Source organism: Trachinotus anak, unplaced genomic scaffold, assembly GCF_046630095.1.
Source record: "Trachinotus anak isolate AG129_WGS33_773 ecotype Australia unplaced genomic scaffold, CSIRO_AGI_Tana_v1 ptg000025l, whole genome shotgun sequence".
In the NCBI taxonomy this organism is placed as follows: Eukaryota; Metazoa; Chordata; class Actinopteri; order Carangiformes; family Carangidae; genus Trachinotus; species Trachinotus anak.
In genome coordinates this window covers 12,956,793-12,976,053 of record NW_027273876.1, presented here as the reverse complement: position 1 = coordinate 12,976,053, position 19,261 = coordinate 12,956,793, and the positions used below count along the sequence as shown (strand labels likewise).

General features: G+C 41.9%; 1 protein-coding gene across 1 annotated transcript; it reads right to left on the bottom strand.

Annotated features, from left to right (window-relative positions):
• Positions 1–376: 376 nt before the first annotated feature.
• LOC139608518 (uncharacterized) lies at positions 377–14,873 on the bottom strand. Its single transcript, XM_071462371.1, has 12 exons — positions 14,381–14,873; positions 12,627–13,483; positions 12,245–12,425; positions 11,464–11,603; positions 9,830–10,395; positions 9,275–9,548; positions 8,931–9,123; positions 6,736–6,920; positions 6,264–6,356; positions 5,119–5,283; positions 4,206–4,299; positions 377–2,674 (listed from the first exon to the last, which is right to left on the bottom strand). The coding sequence occupies exons 2-12, from the start codon at positions 13,438–13,440 to the stop codon at positions 2,611–2,613; spliced, it is 2,769 nt and encodes a 922-aa protein (XP_071318472.1). The 5' UTR covers positions 13,441–13,483; positions 14,381–14,873; the 3' UTR covers positions 377–2,610.
• Between the last annotated feature and the right edge of the window lie 4,388 nt (positions 14,874–19,261).

Genomic DNA, 19,261 nt, shown 5'->3' with positions numbered 1-19,261 from the left:
CTATGCAGTCAGTGGGTGTTGAACCACAGACGAGAGCCGAGATGATTACTGGTGTTAAGGCATTCCAGAGATAAGAGCTTCAGGTAGCAAATGCATTGGCATGTGCTATTGCAGACAGTTGATGAATAAACAAATCAAGGGTTTCTGGTTTGAAAAAGAGCAAAGATATGATCCTGTATGCTGATGTTGGCAGGGAGCAACACTGCACATCTGAAACTTTCAGACAGACTGCAGCAACATCCGGCCTGTGGGAACAGTGCGGCGCTCAGTGGCTGTCTGGAGATTATGATAACGGGATGTTTGAAAATGGAGCATATCAACCAGAGCAATGACAGAACAAGACCCAACAGGTTGAAGAACAACTGTGAAACTTAAATTATACATCTGTGGAATTATTTTATTTCAAACCTGCTACACGTACATGACATTGGAAGGAAAACAGGGGAAATAAACTGAAAGGCAAACACTGAAAAGACAGCTTTTAAATTATGACCCGGGGAGGCAGACGATACAAAGTTCCTTTCCAGTGTTTCCTGTGACATGTTGTTCAGTGTGTAAGTACTCTGCTGTAGACCAAAAAGATGTACTGCATGTTAACAGACTCCTAGAGCCCCATAATCAGATTTGTGAGTTTCAGGTTTTTCTCACAGTCATGTTAGACTTGAAGACTGCTGCTCCTGATCTGAATATGCAACTGAGGTTAAAAAACCTTGATCTGCCATATACTTCTTTTCCGCCTCTTACGATCGTTATCAGTGCCCTTCACATAAATACAGTATATGGACCGAATACAGTATATAGAGATGAATGTGATTCTCATATTAAACAAGAGCTCTGAGCTGAAGTGGTACATCAACTTGTGCTCAGCAACATTCAGCATTGTGAGTCAACATATTTGCATGTCATTTTGAGGTGCAATTGCTTCCTCCTGCCTTATGTTTAAAACTGACTACATGTACTATTTTATGTAAACCCTAAGAATATATAAGCTTACAATAAAAGACATTTCAAGAACATTACATAACACAATTACAAGGGTAAAAACATCATATTTGTTCACTTTGAAAGCTAAAAAGGCCTTAATTTACATGATTTTGCTGGTTTTACATGTAGTTTTTTTTTTTCTTTTTACATGTACATTTTTACCAAACTGATGGACTTACATAAGCAACATTGTTGCTGTAAAATGAATCTGATTTCATGGGGTTAATTTTGCTTGACAGAGGAGGATTGATAAATGTCAATACTGAGAAATTGAGGAAAATGGTACTGAGGAGGCAAATCTCCTCACCAAGGTATTTAAAGCAAACAAAGTGAAGTTCTGCGCATCTGAGTAAGGCAACATCACAAGGCAAGCGGCACACTGACATTATCAAAAATGGAGCATATCCAAGTATATCCAAGTATATATATATGTTTATTTCATGGCACTTGGCAAATTTATTTTGTATAAACATTGATTTTTAGATTTTTAGAATCTATTAAAACATGGACTCAAATGACCTTTACCAATCAAAATCTTTCTGTATTTATTTATACCATTTCAAATTTCCGCTGAATACCCTCCACCCCTGAGAATACTAACATCATTATGGCTGCGGCAGTAATGGCCGTACTGTCCCTCTAATAAATGAGGAATCAGCTGATCAAATAACACACAGGTCAAAGGCACAGCAGAGGTTTCTGGGCCACTAAAGACACAAATGACACGTAAACGTAAAATAGCTCTGATTCTTTTTTTTCGTCAACACCAAGCAGTCTCTCATCTCAAGTACACTTCATTCAAGAAATCACTTCAACATCCACCTTTCACATCCCTTTTTTTTTTCTAATTTTCAAACCGAGAAAATGTAAACAGTTTGCTTTACGTAAGCATATAAAAGTGGTTACAGACACTCACCAGAAGTTAGTGAAAGACATTCACATTTAAAAGAATCAAAGCCCTCAGGGGGACTAGAGTCTAAACTGGACTATTACAGCACATAGCAGGAAAATAAAGCAGGACGTCAACCCAGGAAACGTGAGCTTAAAAAATATTATCTTGGTTATAAAGCCTGTTGTTAAAAACACTGTAGTACCAGCTGAGAATGTGATGATGGGAAGCTCATTAAGTTGATAAGAGTTTCCTGCATAAATCAAGAGCATGGTTGCTTATTTTTTTTTAAATTTGCAGGCTTTTTCCACAGTAACAAAATGACCATTTAGGACTCAAGTATTTAAAAAAATCCTCCCTTTTACCTTCCTTTTCCTTTAAAAGTAACAACCAGCAAAGTCCACAGGAGAACATGGTGCACTAAATATGATATTATCTTATGTTTTGAAATTCAACTCATGAGTTGCCTGATTTTGATGTCACCGGTGCCATGAAATGTCACATCACGTACTGGATGCAACTGTTAACAGACAACCACAAGTCATTTTCATCAGCGATCTCCCGTAGACACAGAGAAGGACACTTGTGGTGGTATTTTCGTTTCAAAACAACCACACAATCAGTTACGCACAGGTCAAATTCACATCTGATTACCCCTGTCTCTCGCCCTCTCTGCTCAAGTCCTCCCACGCACACGAGCACTTCCAGATGCAGACGCAGTGATTTCAAAGCCTGGATTATAGATCTGACAGTCCCTCTGCGTGTTCACTCAGCTCCATGGTGTAATAGTCCAGAGGACGCCTGAGAACGGAGACAACAACATGAACAAAGTTGCACATGTTCATCGAGCAGGAATTCTACACATGGTAATTACACTACAGTCTCCAGTCACTCACATTCAAACTATTCCTGGGGTATTTTATTGATAAGGTTAGTATTAAGTATTTGGTAGTTTATTTTTTCAGTCAGGAAAAAGTGGGAGTGTGGGAGTCAGATGTTGTAGCTGATGGAGAAATCTGAAGCTCTGACACGGATCCTCTCCTCGACTGTTCTGTGTTCGTGTAAAATGTTAAGATAAGAAAGGTCTTGCTCTTTAATTCTGAGCTACAATCCGACACTGAAACCCAACACTTACTGCTGACATTTCACGCTTTTGGGAAATGTAGTGCTATTCTGCAAAAAGGAAACTGTGCCAGAATTCTGAATTAAAAATGCACAAAAAACACAAATGTTTCAAGGATCATTTAGCCTCAAATACACGTTGTAGTTTGCAGCCACTATTGTACAGCCACATGTACCCAATTGTCACTGTGTTCAAGGCTGGATTACCAGCTGGACACAGCAAGCAACTTCCCTGGTTCCCAGACCCTCAGCAGATCCAAAGTCCTTGTGTGTGTGTGAGACAGTTACTTTGGGGTGTCAAGATTCTTCATCTTGACACCCCTTTGACACCCCTTGACACCGTTTTACCACCTTTGAAGGGTCACTCATGTGATTCAGCTTTGCACTTTTTAAGATGGGAAACATAACTGGGACATTAAAAAGAGACAAATTCAAGCAACATGGGCAGAAATATCCTGACTTTTAGTGTCTAACACTAATAAGATCCTTGGAGTGTTAATCTGGCCATGCCTGAGTTATACCGGTGTGGTACCTAGATTTTTAATATATATTTAAAATAAATCTAATGAAGTCATTGTTGTATCTTTTTACAATTGTAATTCACTAGTTTATGACATTTGCTTAATTGGTTTATTTGAAAGAGTTATATGGGAAGGTCAAAACCACTTAGCTTAGCATAAAGACAGGAAACGGGGGGAAACAACGGGTAGCCTGGCTCTATCCGAATATAACAAAGATTTGCCTACCAGCACCTGCGAAGCTCATTGATTTACAGGTTGTAAGGTGCTCATTCACAATACAAGAGTAATTTATCAAGTAGGCTGTTTTGAGCCACATCAACAGTTTCAAGTATCAGACAGCTCTCCTGTTGGGGAGAGGCATATAATTCCTCACAGCTGTAGTTCACGTTCCTTCCCTATTATTTCAACACTCCTGGAGGCTGCTACTTTTAAAAAAAATTCCTTTCTCTCCAACCTCCAACAATGGAGCTTAATGAGCATTACAGACTCTCAATTACAGACATTAGTTTTAAAATATCCGTTCACATCACCTAATAACTGTGAAATCAAAGGACAAAAGCCAAAAGATTAACAGTTAAGTAAAGTTAATTATCTGGTTTTGTGAACATTTCTAGTAAAGAACAGAAATTAAATGCTGTATAAAGAGGTAGAAATGTCTGTGATCAGTGCGCACATCCACCACACCTCACCTCCTCCTGTAGAAATATGTGAACAGAGCAGCTCCTAGTCCAAGCAGCAGGAGCACTGCTATAATCAGCCCAATCTGTAACCCCAGGGTAGATGCTAGGAGAGAATAATAAAAAAAAAAGCTCAGTTACACTTTCTGCACAAGTTTATAAGTTAAAACAACACATCACATTGGTTCAAACTTCAAACCAGAAAGAGTGTTTGTTTCATTTAGGTTTCACGAGGCCATTTAAGGCCTAATGTTCATGCACAGAAAGATAGTCGTCTTTATAAAGTAGACCTTGACGGGAGGAAGACATTTCTCAAAAGATTAAATCAAAGGAAAAGAAATAACTTCATTCTTTCATCTGTGCTGAACAAAGAGCAAAGCATCCGCAGTAAATTCTCAAAGTGTGCAGACTGACGACAGACTGGATCAATACGTGACACTGACATCTTGTACATCACACATCTGTGAGTAAAGTATGTTTCACACTTTTCAACTGCAATTCTTTGCTTTGTATAGCAGTTACTGGTTTTCTCTGTTTCTCTCTGAACTCATTCACACCTGGTATTAAAAGGTGATCTACGCTTTCACATAATAAACAATCTTATTACAACATTACATTTATGTCTTCTCAGTCTCAGTTTACTGTCTGTTGTCAGTAAACAGGAGGCATATCATTCTCCAACCTGCAGTTTGCTTTGTTGTCTTTTCTGGCTCCAGAGTCAGATCCACAGAGATCATACTGAGAAGATTGAAAAAGCTGAGTTTTCAGAGCAGCCCACAGAATTAATTTGGCTGATTAGTACCCGTTTTCTTTTTGAAGAGAGGGTGAATTAGCCATGATACCAAGCATTTTAAGCATAAACTGCACTTTTGTGTAGACCTTGCTGTGCTGGTTAGCTTGTAATATGAGTGGAAAAGGCGGTAACCTGTGCTCGTGTAACGGTCCGTGGTTGGAGAAGAACAGACGTCTCCCTGAACTGCTGAAGGATTCATGTGCGACGTCTGGATGATCAGGGCCTTCTGGTGGTCCGACAGCGCCTGGATGTTCCCCCACACTCGCAGCCACCCAGACACGCAAGAAAAGTTGGCTCCTTGAACAAGGAAAGACAGACAAGTGTTTAATTTTCTACACATGACAGTGGTCAACATGCGGTTCAGCTTCTTCCAAATTTACATTCTGTAAACAGGAAACAGGAGATGAGAGTTTACATCTGAGGGATGCAGGATGTGATAATGGCCACACCTGAGCCCATCTCTCCCTACATGCTTTCCTTCAGTGAGAATGAACTTGGGGTTATTAGAGCAGAACTCCAGAGTGCAGCTCATCTCCTGTGAGTTGCTTCATTCTGGTGACGCACAGCGTTATCATGAAGAAATTATACTCAGTAAAATAAACCTTGATCAAGCTGCAATGGTTTGCTCCTGCGTGAAAAGCACAGTTCGTTATCCCTTCTTTACTACAGCTCCATGGTAACAGCGACCTTTACCACTGTGATGATTGTTAGGAGGCAATTTCTCCTTGAGAGCGAGTGATGTCAGTGGCCTGTAATCAATTTCCTTTTTCACTAAAATTCTTTGAATGAACACTCAGATTATAGAATTACTGCCCTGTGCCTCTTAAAAAAAAACAACAAAAAAACAATCAAGTTACAGGAAATATGGTGACAATCTCCCTGTCTGTTCCTGAGTTAGTGTTGAGTGCAGAACATTATGATGTCTCAGTGAACTTGACCTGTGATCGTTTGGATATAAGAAGAACTCTATAATCTTGTCCTATTAGACGTTTGTCTAAGCCTATTAATTCTTGAGTTATGGCTAAAAACTTGTTCTGTGAGGTCGTACTGACCTCGAGCCTTGACCACTATAGGTTCATCCTTGAGCCCATGTAAACATCTGCACCAAATTTGAAGAAATTTACGTAGGTGTTACAGAGATATTGTCTTAACAAGAACGGGACAGACAGACAAACCAAAAACATGATGCCCCTGGGAATATCTGTCACCGGCATGGAGGGATAAAAATCAGCCAAATGTGACGGTTTCAAATGAAAGAGTGAGTGAAAGTGCCTCACCTTGGAGATACAAGGCAGAGATACCACAGTGACATCTCTTCTCCAGGTAGTCAGCCACCTCAACAACCTTCCCCTGTATCAGGCCACTGCAGTCTGTGGAAAAGAGACAGGAAGCTGTCGACTTTAACAACTGCATGTTTATTGTATTATGGCCATTAGACGAAAATTTACTGCTATATTTTGACAACAGTTCAGATTTTTTTGACAATTGACAAAACAGTTTTCCATGAATTCCCATATTAGGGTTTGTCTAATGGGGACAAACACTGTACAAGTACTTCATGAACATCAATCCTGGCAAAAAAAAAAAATCATTTCAGTGTCTTGGATCCAAAGCCATATTTTAAATCAAGTTATTGCCAAATATCACAATCCGGCCTTACAATCTACAAAACATTACATGGTTTACTTTAGACACTATTCTGTTCCACATTTAATTCATTTTAGTTTGGTTAAATCAAGGATGCCTCACCTCCTGACTGCTCGTGCCAGTCACTGGAGAGGGGTCCGAGGCAGAGGTCAATGTGACTTGAGAAAGCGGGGCTCGGACAGAGGTTGGTGCTGCGAGGTGTGGGGGAGGAGCTTGTCCAGGAGGAGGGGCTTCGCACCTCACAGCAGGAACACCGACTCAGTGAGACAGGACCATCTTCCACTGACCTGAACAGGAAATGTAAGGTTACAAATACACTGTATACATACTGTACTAAACAGGGGTGGAATCAAAACAGCAAGGATAACTAGAATGACATGAAGCAAAAGAGAAAGTATATGCACACCAATTAGTTTCAGGCAACACTGTATTTAGCTACACTGACATGGTTATGGTGCTGAATAAAATCAGCCTGTTGCATATAGTAGATATGGGAAAGAACTGAAATAGTGACATTTGCCTCCAAATGACCACAACATTATGAATGATTTATGTCATATATACACATACACAGTACACGACATTAATAACACTACAGTGGTTTTTAACTGACGCTGCTTGCTGTTGCTGAAGTGAATAAAGATTTGATTTAATTTAATTTGACCTTGTTGTGTGTATTCTATAATTTAAGAAGCTAACTATCAGTGTGTGGGTTAATTCCTAGATGTATGTCTCTTTTTTCATTTGATTTGGCAGTCACCATTTCATGACTCTATAAAGAGAGAGACAGTCTCCTGACTGAGCCGCCTCTTGTTCTCCTGAGCTGCAGTGATGGAGTGCTGCTGTAAACAAGCTACGCTGAGCCAATCAGAAACAGAAATCCAGGGTCTCCTCCAGGTAACTGGTTAATCTACGCGTTACCCCAACAGACCCATCCCCTGTTGATTGTGACTGATTGAACTGTTTGCCTCCAACACTTTCCACCTAGAAAAAAGGGGTTTTCTGTTTTTTTTTCCCCCACTGACAGTGCTTCAAGCTGCTTTCATTAATTAACGTGAAGCACAAGTGCAATGTGTAGCGCCAATCAATCATTATCATCTGCTGAGCTGATTCTGACAGATCCTACCCTATCAAATATTTGGTATCTGCTGTGTAAGTATTTTCCTGAAGGTTTGCATGGTTTTATTTTAATCCAGTGAATTAAATTCTCATGTAAATGGAGGCAGCCATGCCTATAAACAACCTGTGAAAAACCCTTGAGCTGAGCCATCATTACTGTTATTATTTCCACCTGTCTTTTCTATAAAACTGTCTGCTCTGAAAATTGCATGTTAACATAATTATGGCCTTTTAACAACACACTATCAGTAACTATGGCAATATCAGCTCTGGCTAAACACTGTCTTAGACCTTTAAGTGAATTAAGGTCATCCTGTGTTCAACAGCATCATCACTTCACTGTGAATGAAGCAGACTTTTTTTTATAGTATCACAACCCTGTCAAAATACCTAGAATATTGAATGGTTACCGCAGGTGGGATATTTTGATTTGTTCTGATCCGATCCCCTCAGTTTGGACAATGCATGCTGGAATTAGAGTGAGTTGATTTTTCATGGCGAATCATCGATATTCGCCGTGCCATCACGGGCAGGTCGTTCCACGAAAATTCACAGCTTTCAGTATCAGGAATCATCAAGGTGTTAAGCATTTTCTGACACAGTTTTGAGGTTGGTCTGACCTACCTGCTAGGAGGAGCACATTAAAATGTAAAACATGACCCTTCCTGTCCCCACTAGGTGGCACTATGCATTTAACTGAATATGAGATGTGTCCAGGCCTGGACTCTTATTTAACAACATGTGAAGTTTGTCGAGTTATAGCGAGTTGATTTTTCATGGCGACATGCTAAGATTCGCCGCGTTGTCATGACCAGGTCCTCCGACGAAAGGTCACACTTCGTTAAAGTATGTTACCCTTAAATCGCAAAAATGGCACCAAAATTGCAACATAAATTCAAAATGGCCGACTTCCTGTTAGGTGTAGACTACGGGTGCAAGAGGGTTTTTTGTATGTCCTGGCATGTTACATGTGTCTACCAATTTTCATGCATGTACGTGAAACTAAGGGGGTATAAAGGGCCCCTTTTGAAATTTTCTAGGGGCCACAATGGGGCCATTTTCCTGTTAAAAATAATAATATTAATAATCAGCGCGATTATAAGAGGGTCCTTGCACCCTAAGACCGTGGTGTAAAACAGCAGTGTAAACGTTTTCTGTTGGGTTTCATCTGTGTTTACCTGAGAGCTGGAATCACTTGTCTCCCTCTGGTGGTGGACAGAGAGGAGAGCAGCTGCTGGTTTTCACTGAACACGAGTACATCTCTCAGACTGGAGTTGGTCAGAGCAGTGCCAGCTCTGCAGACACTGAACAGGTCATAGCACAGGACTACCGCTCCCCGTACCGGCACCGAGCCCTTTGGAAAAGTCTGATCTATGCAGGAGAGAGAGGAGGTGAAGGAGCGTGGTGAGAGATAGTAGGAGTGAGTATAAGGAAAAAGAAAAATAGGGTTAAAAGGAGGATTCAGGGAAGTTTTTTCTTCCTTTTCCAGCAGTCATCTATCCCTGAAGAACAATGTCCTCACCTGCTCCAGTGACATTTCCAACAATGTAAAATCCACCCTGATCAATAGATCCAGTCAGAGGAAGAGCAATGACGGTCCCGCTGCGCTCCTGGTCAAACACTGTGAGCACCAAGCCCTGCAGATCTGTCATGGGGGGCCCATACAGCTCCACGAAGGCCCTCTGCTGGCTGTGATTGGTCCAGTAGCCGCTAGCCACCTCACTGATGACCACACCCTCAGGGGCTGGAGGTGGGCGGGGACAGCTGTTCTCCCTCAGAGGGGTGGGTGGAGCCACCTATGGTGATTGATGCATGTCTTATATTTTAAAAACTTTAATAATATATGTGATATATCCAGTGATTGGAGACAAAATTACCTTAAATATTAATGAAAAAACAGAGAACATTAATGGCTGGAAAACTTACTAGAAATTAAAGTTTTCATTAGAAATGAAAGTTCTTTTTTTTTTTTTCTTTTTTTTTCCAGAAAGTTGTTTCTGCCCATATGTCAGAATTAGTCAGGATGACTTCCTCTTTAATTTTACCACACTCTGAAATCTTTCCACTTTGTACTCACTGAAAAAGCAGACAGGTCATGAGGGTAAAGGCCTCTACAGCGACTGAGAGCTTCATCACCAGGCAGAACCTCTGGATCCTCCAACAGAGGCAGCTGTCCTGGGGTCAGCGCTTTACTCAACTCCTGCGCTTCTTTATCTGACCCTCTCTGCCGGTACACCACTGCATCCAGCAGGCCTTTAGTGGGAATCCCCCTATGCGCAGCTGATGGTGGGCCATAAGGGCTGCGATAGAGCGCCACAGCGTCTGGTCCATTCTGGATGGTATTGGGAGGCAGACGGAGTGATGGAGCTGGCACCAACCTGTCACTGCCCAGCAGAAAGTAACCCTTAGAAGTGGTGAAGTGTCCACTCAGGCTGATCTCCCTGTAGGGTTTGTTGTTGTGTGCACTGAACAGCAGTATCCAGATCCCCTGCAAGGAGACCCGGCGACCTGACGGGTGCCAAAGCTCGATGTACTCGCCGTCCTCAGCCGCGCCTGGTGTATCAGTGTTCAGCTCGTTGATCAGGAAATCACTGTTCCCCCATGGTGGGAGGTGAGGCAGTGAATCTGTGCCTCCTGGAATCACTAAAGCATAAAGGAAGATGGTTATTAGAAGCTTTTCAAGGAATAGCTTAGACAGCAGACATTTTGACACTGATTCGCTTTCTTGCCAAGAATTACAAGAGAAGAGAGAGAGAGAGAGAGAGAGAGAGAGAGAGAGAGAGAGAGAGAGAGAGAGAGAGAGAGAGAGAGAGAGAGACAACAAAGTTTCTGGTATTGTGACATCCTCACTTGTTCCAGTGATGTCACTTTGTCCCCCAGTTCCTCATCTTGAGGAACTGAGCCTGTGCAGTCTGAGCAGCCAAATTAACTGTCTCTTTCTGAGAGTTACTCCATGGATCCTAAAGATTTCTGCTGGCCTGCTTTTAAAATATAAACTTTAGGGCTGAAATTGAGCACTATCCCAGCTAACAAAGGAGGCACAGATGAATCATGCTGTTGAGGAATTCTTTCCTGCTGCGTCTGCAATTTATAGTAAGCAGAGCAAGATGTAATGCACACACCTATTTAAAAACAATCAACGTGAGCAGAATATGAGCAACACTAAAACAGAAACCATCTAACTGTAATTTCACTTAGCTGTCAAAACACAAACTGTGGAAGTTCTTCTTCAGTCTTTCCCAAAATTAATTATGTCTATAAAAGCAAAACAAATGGTTTTTAATTTTTTTTATTTTTTTATGTTGTGTCAAATTGGATCATTGGTGTGAACTTAAAGCTTTAGCAGGTTTGTAAAAAACTGGTATTTTTCAATATTTGGCTTGAATATCTGTAGTGAGTTTCTGGCATGTTGTCGCACTCATTTAAGGGCCAATGACTGACTATTTACTTTCAAGTAAAATTCATGGAGTTCAAGCATCCATTCTGCTGACAATGTCTTGGTTAGATGGAATTTATTACTGCCTGTCAATCACATATGCATGGTCCGTTCTCTTCCTTGCTACCTGTAAAATTTAGATTGAAAACAAAAACTTTCTGCTCAATAACAACAAGACTGAGCTGGCAATGTCGGGTCTTGCTGAAAGCACAGGTATTAAATCAACTTTTTAAGGTCTGTAGTGTCTTAAAGCGTCATGACACACAAATACTCACCAATACTGTGAGGGCAGATCTTTGGCCAGGGGCACTGGTTGGGCAGCCCAGGGGTTTGCGGGGCCTCCCAGAAGACACCAGGATCTCTGGCCCAGGTGGCCACACCACAGCGACTCAGAGGGAAACCTCCCTCTCTCAAACTGGGAAAATAATGAAATCAGTGAGGAACAACATTTATTCACTGACCCTTATTTTTAAAAATATCCCAACATTCACAGCTGCACTTTGTGATTACAGCAAATTCGCAAATGTCAGCATGCTAACATGCCAAACTAAGATGGGAACGTGATACACATTATACCTGCTTAGCTTCAGCATGTTAGCACTGCCAGTGGGAACATGTTAGCAGATGCACCATTGCGCCTAAGTACAGCCTCACAGAGTACAGGCTCACATGGCTGTAAAGCCTTAATCTCATTGTATAAGGGTCAGTTTTTTTCAGAGAGGTGTCAGTTAAACTCAAGTGCTGGTGTGTGATTACATATTTAAGTGTACTTGACTGCAACAGCCTACTTGTGACTGCTGTGATGACACACGCCAAACACAGGAAAAGTGCAATAGCAAAGAGGAACAGTGGTCAAATTCAGCCCTTTCCTCTCCTCGAATTAAACACCTCACTGAGTGTGTTTCACACTTGAAACTAAGGCTTCAAGAATAACCACTGATCATTACTAACACATTTGATGGCCTAACTACAAAACACATCCTTTCCACATCTTGCATATACTGTAGTGTAATTAGTGTGGTTTCATAGGAGTGGAAAACTATCATGGCTTCTTGCCTGTTGCTGAGTTGGTAGGGCTGCCTGCCTGGGATGAGAGTCTCAGTGAGGTTGGCACTAGGCTTGTTTCCAGGCCCAGCAAACACAAACGCATCTAAAGGCTGTATCTGGCTCAGTGGACTGCCCACGGGGAAGTCCGAGGCTCTGCCGCTGTAAACGGCCACTGCCCCTGACTCATCTCCTAAGAAGAAGAAATCATAAGAGGAACAGAGAATTTACAATTAAACGAAAGTGAACGAGTGAATAAAAATTGCCCAAGCACATCAAAACTTTCCATGCCTTCCTCATTTCCTGAATGTCTCATAAAAACCCTTAAATTTATCAGGGTGGGTCAAGTGCATTACCCTGAGCAGTATAACAAGATCATAACAAGCAAACTGACCTTTCATGTAGTTCTTGTCTATGGTCAACCAGTTCCTGGAAGTCTCCATATTCACGTCCACACTCACGCTGACCCTGTCCGTTTTCCCATCCAGCACTACCAGCACCAGAGGACCTGCAGCCGGGGCGTTTGATAGCTCCACAAACCCGTCCACCTGCCCTCCTCCCAGCTTCAGCTCAGTAATGACAGGACTGGTTGCTGGGGCAGCAGGCGGGGTGCAGTTGTTTCGCTGACCTGGGGATGGTGACGCCACCTGAAAGCCCCAACGATCTTCGGACAGCAGGCACCTCTCAATTGACTCATCCCCCTCGAGTGCCGTTTCATCCTCAACGAAGGCCGGTTCTCCTGGCGTCAAGGTCTCAGCGAGGAATTCTGCGCCCCCAGTGCGGCGAGTCATGTACACGACGGCGTCCACCAGCCCGACAGCCGTGACGTTCATCTTCTCACTGTAGCGAGCAGCAGATGTGTGGTAGATGACGATGGCGTCTGGGCCGTTCTGGACTGTGTTGGGAGGCAGGAGGATGGCCGGTTTGGGAAGCATGTCCACTGAGCCCACCAGGAAGAAACCTCTGTCATCTGTGCTCTGGCCTTTGAGGTCCAGCACCTTGTAAGCTATATTTCCATTTCCATTGTAGAAGACAAGGGTGTAGCCGTCCAGCGAAGCCCGTTGGCCACTGGTGTGATACAGCTCCACAAACTCAGTCGTGTCCAGTCTTGGATTGTCAGCGTTGACCTCGCTGATGATGAGGCAGGGTTCACCACTGACAACCACCACCAGGCAGAGACAGGCCACGAAGGCAAAACTCCCCACCATGATGTGCAGCTTCTCTGAAAGGCCTGAACAAACAAGGCAGCTTCTGCAAAAAAAAAAAAAAAAAAAAGGAACAAAATCACTATCAGCTGCAATTCACAAGAGCTGCAACCATCATTTCAGTCGATCAGATTCTCTGATCGCATCTTCTCAAATGCTAATCCTTCAGTCCTCAAAGATAATATCTTTGGATGAGACATTTGAAGGCGTCACCTTGAACTTACACAAATCATGATGGACATTTTCAAACATTTCATGGACCAACAGATAACCACAGGCTGGGGTTCACAGCATTATTAGATTTAATGTTTACCACTTACAGACCACAGTCCCCAGAGGAGAAAAAAAACACAATATCATGAATGAGTCTTCTATGAGTCTATTTTTTGTTCGTGGTGACATTGGGAATGCACGTCTTCTGCATGAGTCATGAAATGTTGCGAAACACCCTGGCGAGCAGATGGAAACTTTGCATGAAACGGTGAAATGTCTCAGCTGTGAATAAACAGGATTAAACTGACAGCTAATCTAGATTTTTATTTATTTATTTTTTTTTAATTAATTAATTTTTTTTTTAAACCAGGGTTAAGTTTAAAATCCGACGCAATTTGCCAATTCCATGCCATCTCCAAATCACTCAAAATCGACTGACGGTAGCTTATAAAATGTTTCTTTAGGAGGCTACATTAGTTTGCACGGCGGTCACTCCGTGGGAAAACCACGCTGGGACGAATAAATGGACGCCTGAAGATGGAGAAAGAGCCTGTGGAGTTAAATGCTGCCCCGAAATTATCTCCCATCTCACGGCAGTTATTCCGGTCACGGCTCGGCTGCTATGCATGCATCTTTCCGTCGAGGAAGAAAAAAAAAAAACAAAAAAAAACCCTTGTCAATCTGCTTCCTATCGGTGCCACACAAGGTCCTAAAAGGCGTCGCGACTCACCGCGCTCTCCCGCTCGTCGTCGGCCAGGTGCCGCCTGTTGCGCCGTCGAAACCTCTGCGCTGAATGCGAGCTCGCCACCCGTGGGAGGTAATGTTGGTAAAGTTAGTTTTCAGCCCTCCGCCGCTCCCTTCATTCACAAAGCAGCACTTTCTCCCCCCCCACACCCCCCCCCCCCGCCTTCCCCTCCGGACTGTGGGCGGTCAGACTGGCTGAGGGGGGATGATGCCTGCCAGGGAAGCTCTTTTTCTCCACGGCTCAGTTGCACCATTCAGCCATCCACAGCTGAGGATACAACACCAGCGGCCCCGGAGAGACGCAGCGCTGGGAGAATAATGTGCACAAAATGTGTTTATAATGCACGACTGGTCATTTATGTTTTTAGAGCGCAACAGTACTCTTGTCTTGGAGTTCATCCCGAGGAGCCTTGTGAAGACCTGAAGGGGGGGCCCCTGACCCCACTTTGTGAAAGAGGGAAGAGCGGGTTGTAACCTCAATGGGAGCCGAGGTCCCGCCCAACAGGTCAGGGCTTCTGCTCCAGAAATCAGCCTGTTTTTCTGAACAACCGAGATCATATCTGAGAATTCAGAGATAATTATCTCGTTAATTCAGAAAAACAGAGCAGATTGTATTTGATTAAGGGAATGCATTACCCTTCATTAGCTTTGACCACAGACTTTTATCTTTTTGTTTTGAGTGGTTTGTAAAGGTTTTCTCAAGACTAAAATAAAATATATGGTCTTCTGACCTCTGCTTGCATAACTTAAACCTCTTGGAAGGGGAATGCAATGCTTTACAACCCCCGTAGACCACTGCCCTGGGGCCCCTGACCCCCAGGACCCCCCAGGTTCAAATCAAAGGAAAAGCACCACTGGAGCACAATGTGAACTTCAATGATATGACCTTGAAGTGGGTCTTGTGTTTACTCAATCTAGGTGCCCCGTCTTGTAGAGGCGCCAAAATTCAGTTTAGATTTAGGCCTAGCTGTAGCTCAAACACAGAGCATGTAAAATGTTTAGCTTCGTGGTGTGGTGCGAAGAAGAAGAAGAACAAAAAGAAAAAGAAGAAGAGGAACCAACTACTAGTGTAACACCCAAAAACTACGGCTATGAAGTGTTTTACAGAGCACAAAGACACAGATATAACAGATAATAATGAATAAAGTATAAAACTAACAGGCTGCACTACGAGGCCGTAAGGACAAACTAGAAGGTGAAAATATGAATATTAGTGTCACCTAATAATACTTGTTGCACCACAAGTTGTTTGCAAAGAAATATTGTTTATATACAAACAACATATACACTGTATATAGGCCTATGTATGCAGCAATATAAACATATATATACATAGATGCACATATATACACATATATTCTAAAATCAATCCCATGTATGTTTATAATAGATAAAATGCCATGAACAGGTAGAAAAGTTATCATTAGATATTCATCCAAGCACAACAGTATAGTAAGCTGCTATAAGAATATTACATCATAGATCAAACAGGATGCTTGAGAATATTTTAATATTTTATTAGTGCATGTTAAGCTCAGGCTTAGCTGTTTTCTCAATATACATATTACTCATACTAATGACTAAACTTTTTTCATTTGCTCAGGGCACCTTGATTGATGCTTCTCTCGAGAATAAGGGGAATGCGTAACAAATGTTTCAATGTGTTTTCTGACTCGAACAGGGCCTAAAAAAGCACAAGGATTCTGTTCTTTTTCTCTGTTCACAAATGGTCTCACTTGACTCACTCACCAGCAGTGCTGGTGCCCTTAAGCGTCAAATAAAATCTGTAAAATCAATCACAGAAAACCTGGTTACAGTTTGTGCAGTTTTACTCTGGTAGGTTTAGAGTTTCGTTTCTATTCTCTGTGGAACCAGTATCAAACAAGTGAGGTCAGGGGGATTAAGTGTGATGACAGTGCAAAAAGTGACATTTTTGCAGTTTTTCAATAAGCAAATTTAGATTAAAAACCTGTTACATTTTTAGGAACATTGATTTAGTTATGTGTCTTCTTGGATTACAAATAGTTTAGACCAAAACTGTAGGTTCTGTGAAAGTTATTTGAAAAGGTTATTTAAATGTATAGATGATCATTCATTCAGTTCAAATTAGGCCCAATAGTCAAACATATGACAAAGTTCCTCTTTGTGGATATATCATCCTGAGTATGTGATGTAAGCTGCCACATAAAAGGAACCGAAAAGGTTGAACTATGACATTCATGATGTGAAAGACAGTATCTAGTATTGCTAATATCAAAGACAAGATAGGATGTGGCATCTTTATATTATTTATATTTTTGAATGGATTTTAAGCTGCTGCTGATTGCAAAGGCCAGGATTGGTCTGTGAGCCCAGATAAGAACCGTCCACAGAATTTTATCACAATCTCCCTGAGAAATGTAGTGTTTTCATCTCATATTTACATTGCCTTTTATGGTTCTTGTTGATTTTCCCTTTTCTCTATTGGCTTATTATGCTGTAAAATCATATTCAAATAAGCCATTGTATCAGTCCTATCACACATAGGTGGATATCTTAGAGGCCAGTTTTTCAAACTGAGGCCATAATATCTTCACATCAGATTAGCCACTCTATGAGAGTGTGAGAAGGAAGGTGTGTTCAATGTTAGAAAAAGACATTTGAAACAAACGCACAACATGTTCCTGCTGAAAGCAAGAGAAGATAGTCGAACTTGTGGTGCATTACCATTCACAAATGTATTACATTGTGTGAGCTTACCATACGTCATGAAATTGAGATTTCAGCTTGAACCCATTTTGAAAACAGGCATCTCTGTTATTTTGTTGCTTCATCATCAACAACCACCATATAACCTTGCTTGTTTGCTCAGGCCTTGGTAAATTAGCACAAAGGTTATCCGATGCCTCTTAGCACCACTAGATGGACCTATAAGCATGGGAGTGTGTTATATCTGAAGCACTGTCGGCGAGAGGACAAAATGAAACTGTCAGCTGGGGATAATAAGCAAAAACGCCTGTAATAAGTGAGGGTCCCTGGGGTGAAACTGTTTATGGGTGATTCAGATTCAAGTCTGTCTGTACAGGCAGACTGTCTCTCAGATTCTTGTGTATGTGTGGCGAACAGACACTGCTGTCTGTGTGGCGCTATTTGACTGGGCTGCTTATATTCTGACACAGAAAAAAGGTCAGTTGAAATGTTAATGATATACACTTTTTGTCTATGGTGCGTGCATGAAGCTGTGCACTGCAGCTCGAGCAGGTTTTTGAGCATTTCAATTGAATTTCTGTCGAAACGCTGCTCGCTTTTCAGGAGTCAACAACCCGCTGACAAGGTGCTTCTAATTCATTTGGCTGGGTTTGTTTTGATGACTCACTACATTGATGTCACTGCATCTGAATCATCACTTATGCCTGCTTGTGGCAGGAAATACTCTTCCTCGCAGACAACGTGGAGAGACGGCGAGCTCAGTGTCACACAGGAGATGATTTTAATTAACTTGAAGATTTAATATGGGCTCACCTGTCCACCAGAATCATTAGTGAGTCAGCTGGAGTTTCAGTTAATACTTAGAGGTAACTGAGGAGAAGGTGGATTGACCTCAACCTGAGATGACACACTATTAATCAGCAGTGACAGAGCTTTATGTAAATGAAGTAAAAGTCTCTTTGCCTATGAAGTATTGTATTTGAGACTTCTCAGCCTGTTTCCTCTGGTTCAGTCTATTGTTTATCAGGAAAAGTCAAAGCCACTCAAAGCTAGTGGTACAAAAAAAAAAAAAAATGCATCCAACTCAGCATAATACACAGGAAGTACATTCGATCTCAGACAAATGTGCTGTCATGTCACTTGTCGATCGCAGTGATGAATGTGACAGTGATTGGATGTGAGCGTTGAGTCATTTTGCTGGAAATGAAGGCAGCCGGCATCATCCCAGACTCAATCATCAGATGAATTTCAGCAGCGGCAGCGGCAGGCTTGGGAGGTTATTTTCACCCTCTGGGAATATGGGAGCAACTTCTAGACAGATCAAATACGGGAGCGGCCGCAGTTCAATAAAACAGCACATCCTGCCCCAGACTCCACGTGGTCGACCACCCACAGTTTAAAGTCTATTTCCACTCACAGTGCAGCGTGAACTTCTGCTTGTATGTGGACTGTTTAAACTGAGGGAAATGTAGACTTTTTCATGTATCCACTACAAATACAGAATACAAACCACAGCTGTCATATAAAAACCTTGTTACTCAAGTTTTGGTCACATTTATTTTTGAATTCTTTTGAATAGGACCATATTTCCTTTAGGTGTCGCTCTAGGGAAAACGTTCCAAACCTTGTTCTTATGAAATCCTCTCATCAGAGAAAAGCATAGTGATTGAGCAGTTCATACATTTAAGTGTTTAAGTTTAAGAGAGCCAAGTGTTTCTACTTGAATCCCAAAAGCTGAAGGGCACTATAGATTTATTATAATTGTTGACTTTTGAGCTCATAAATAGCAAACACTCCCCTGAATATTCCAGGAATTATGGGATAAAACTGGTATTATTTTATATTTCTTTTTTCTAAACAAATCTGTCAATACCTGAAGGTGTAAATCTTGGCTTCAAAATAAACAGCAATTTCTTAAAAAAAAAACTGGTCACTGTAGTTTTTAGCAATTGTCACTCAAACAGGAGTGAATAGTGCTTTTGCCGGGGACCATTTTCAGCGGCGGATTAATGCACATGGAGTAATGATGTTTTTGTTTGCTGTAATTTTTAGTTTCTTTCTTATTGTCATTACATGGTGCCCCCCCCCTGTTCTCTCTCTCTCTCGCTCTCTCTCTCTCTCTCAACCCAACTGGTCGAGGCAGATGGCCGCCCACCCTGAGTCTGGTTCTGCTCGAGGT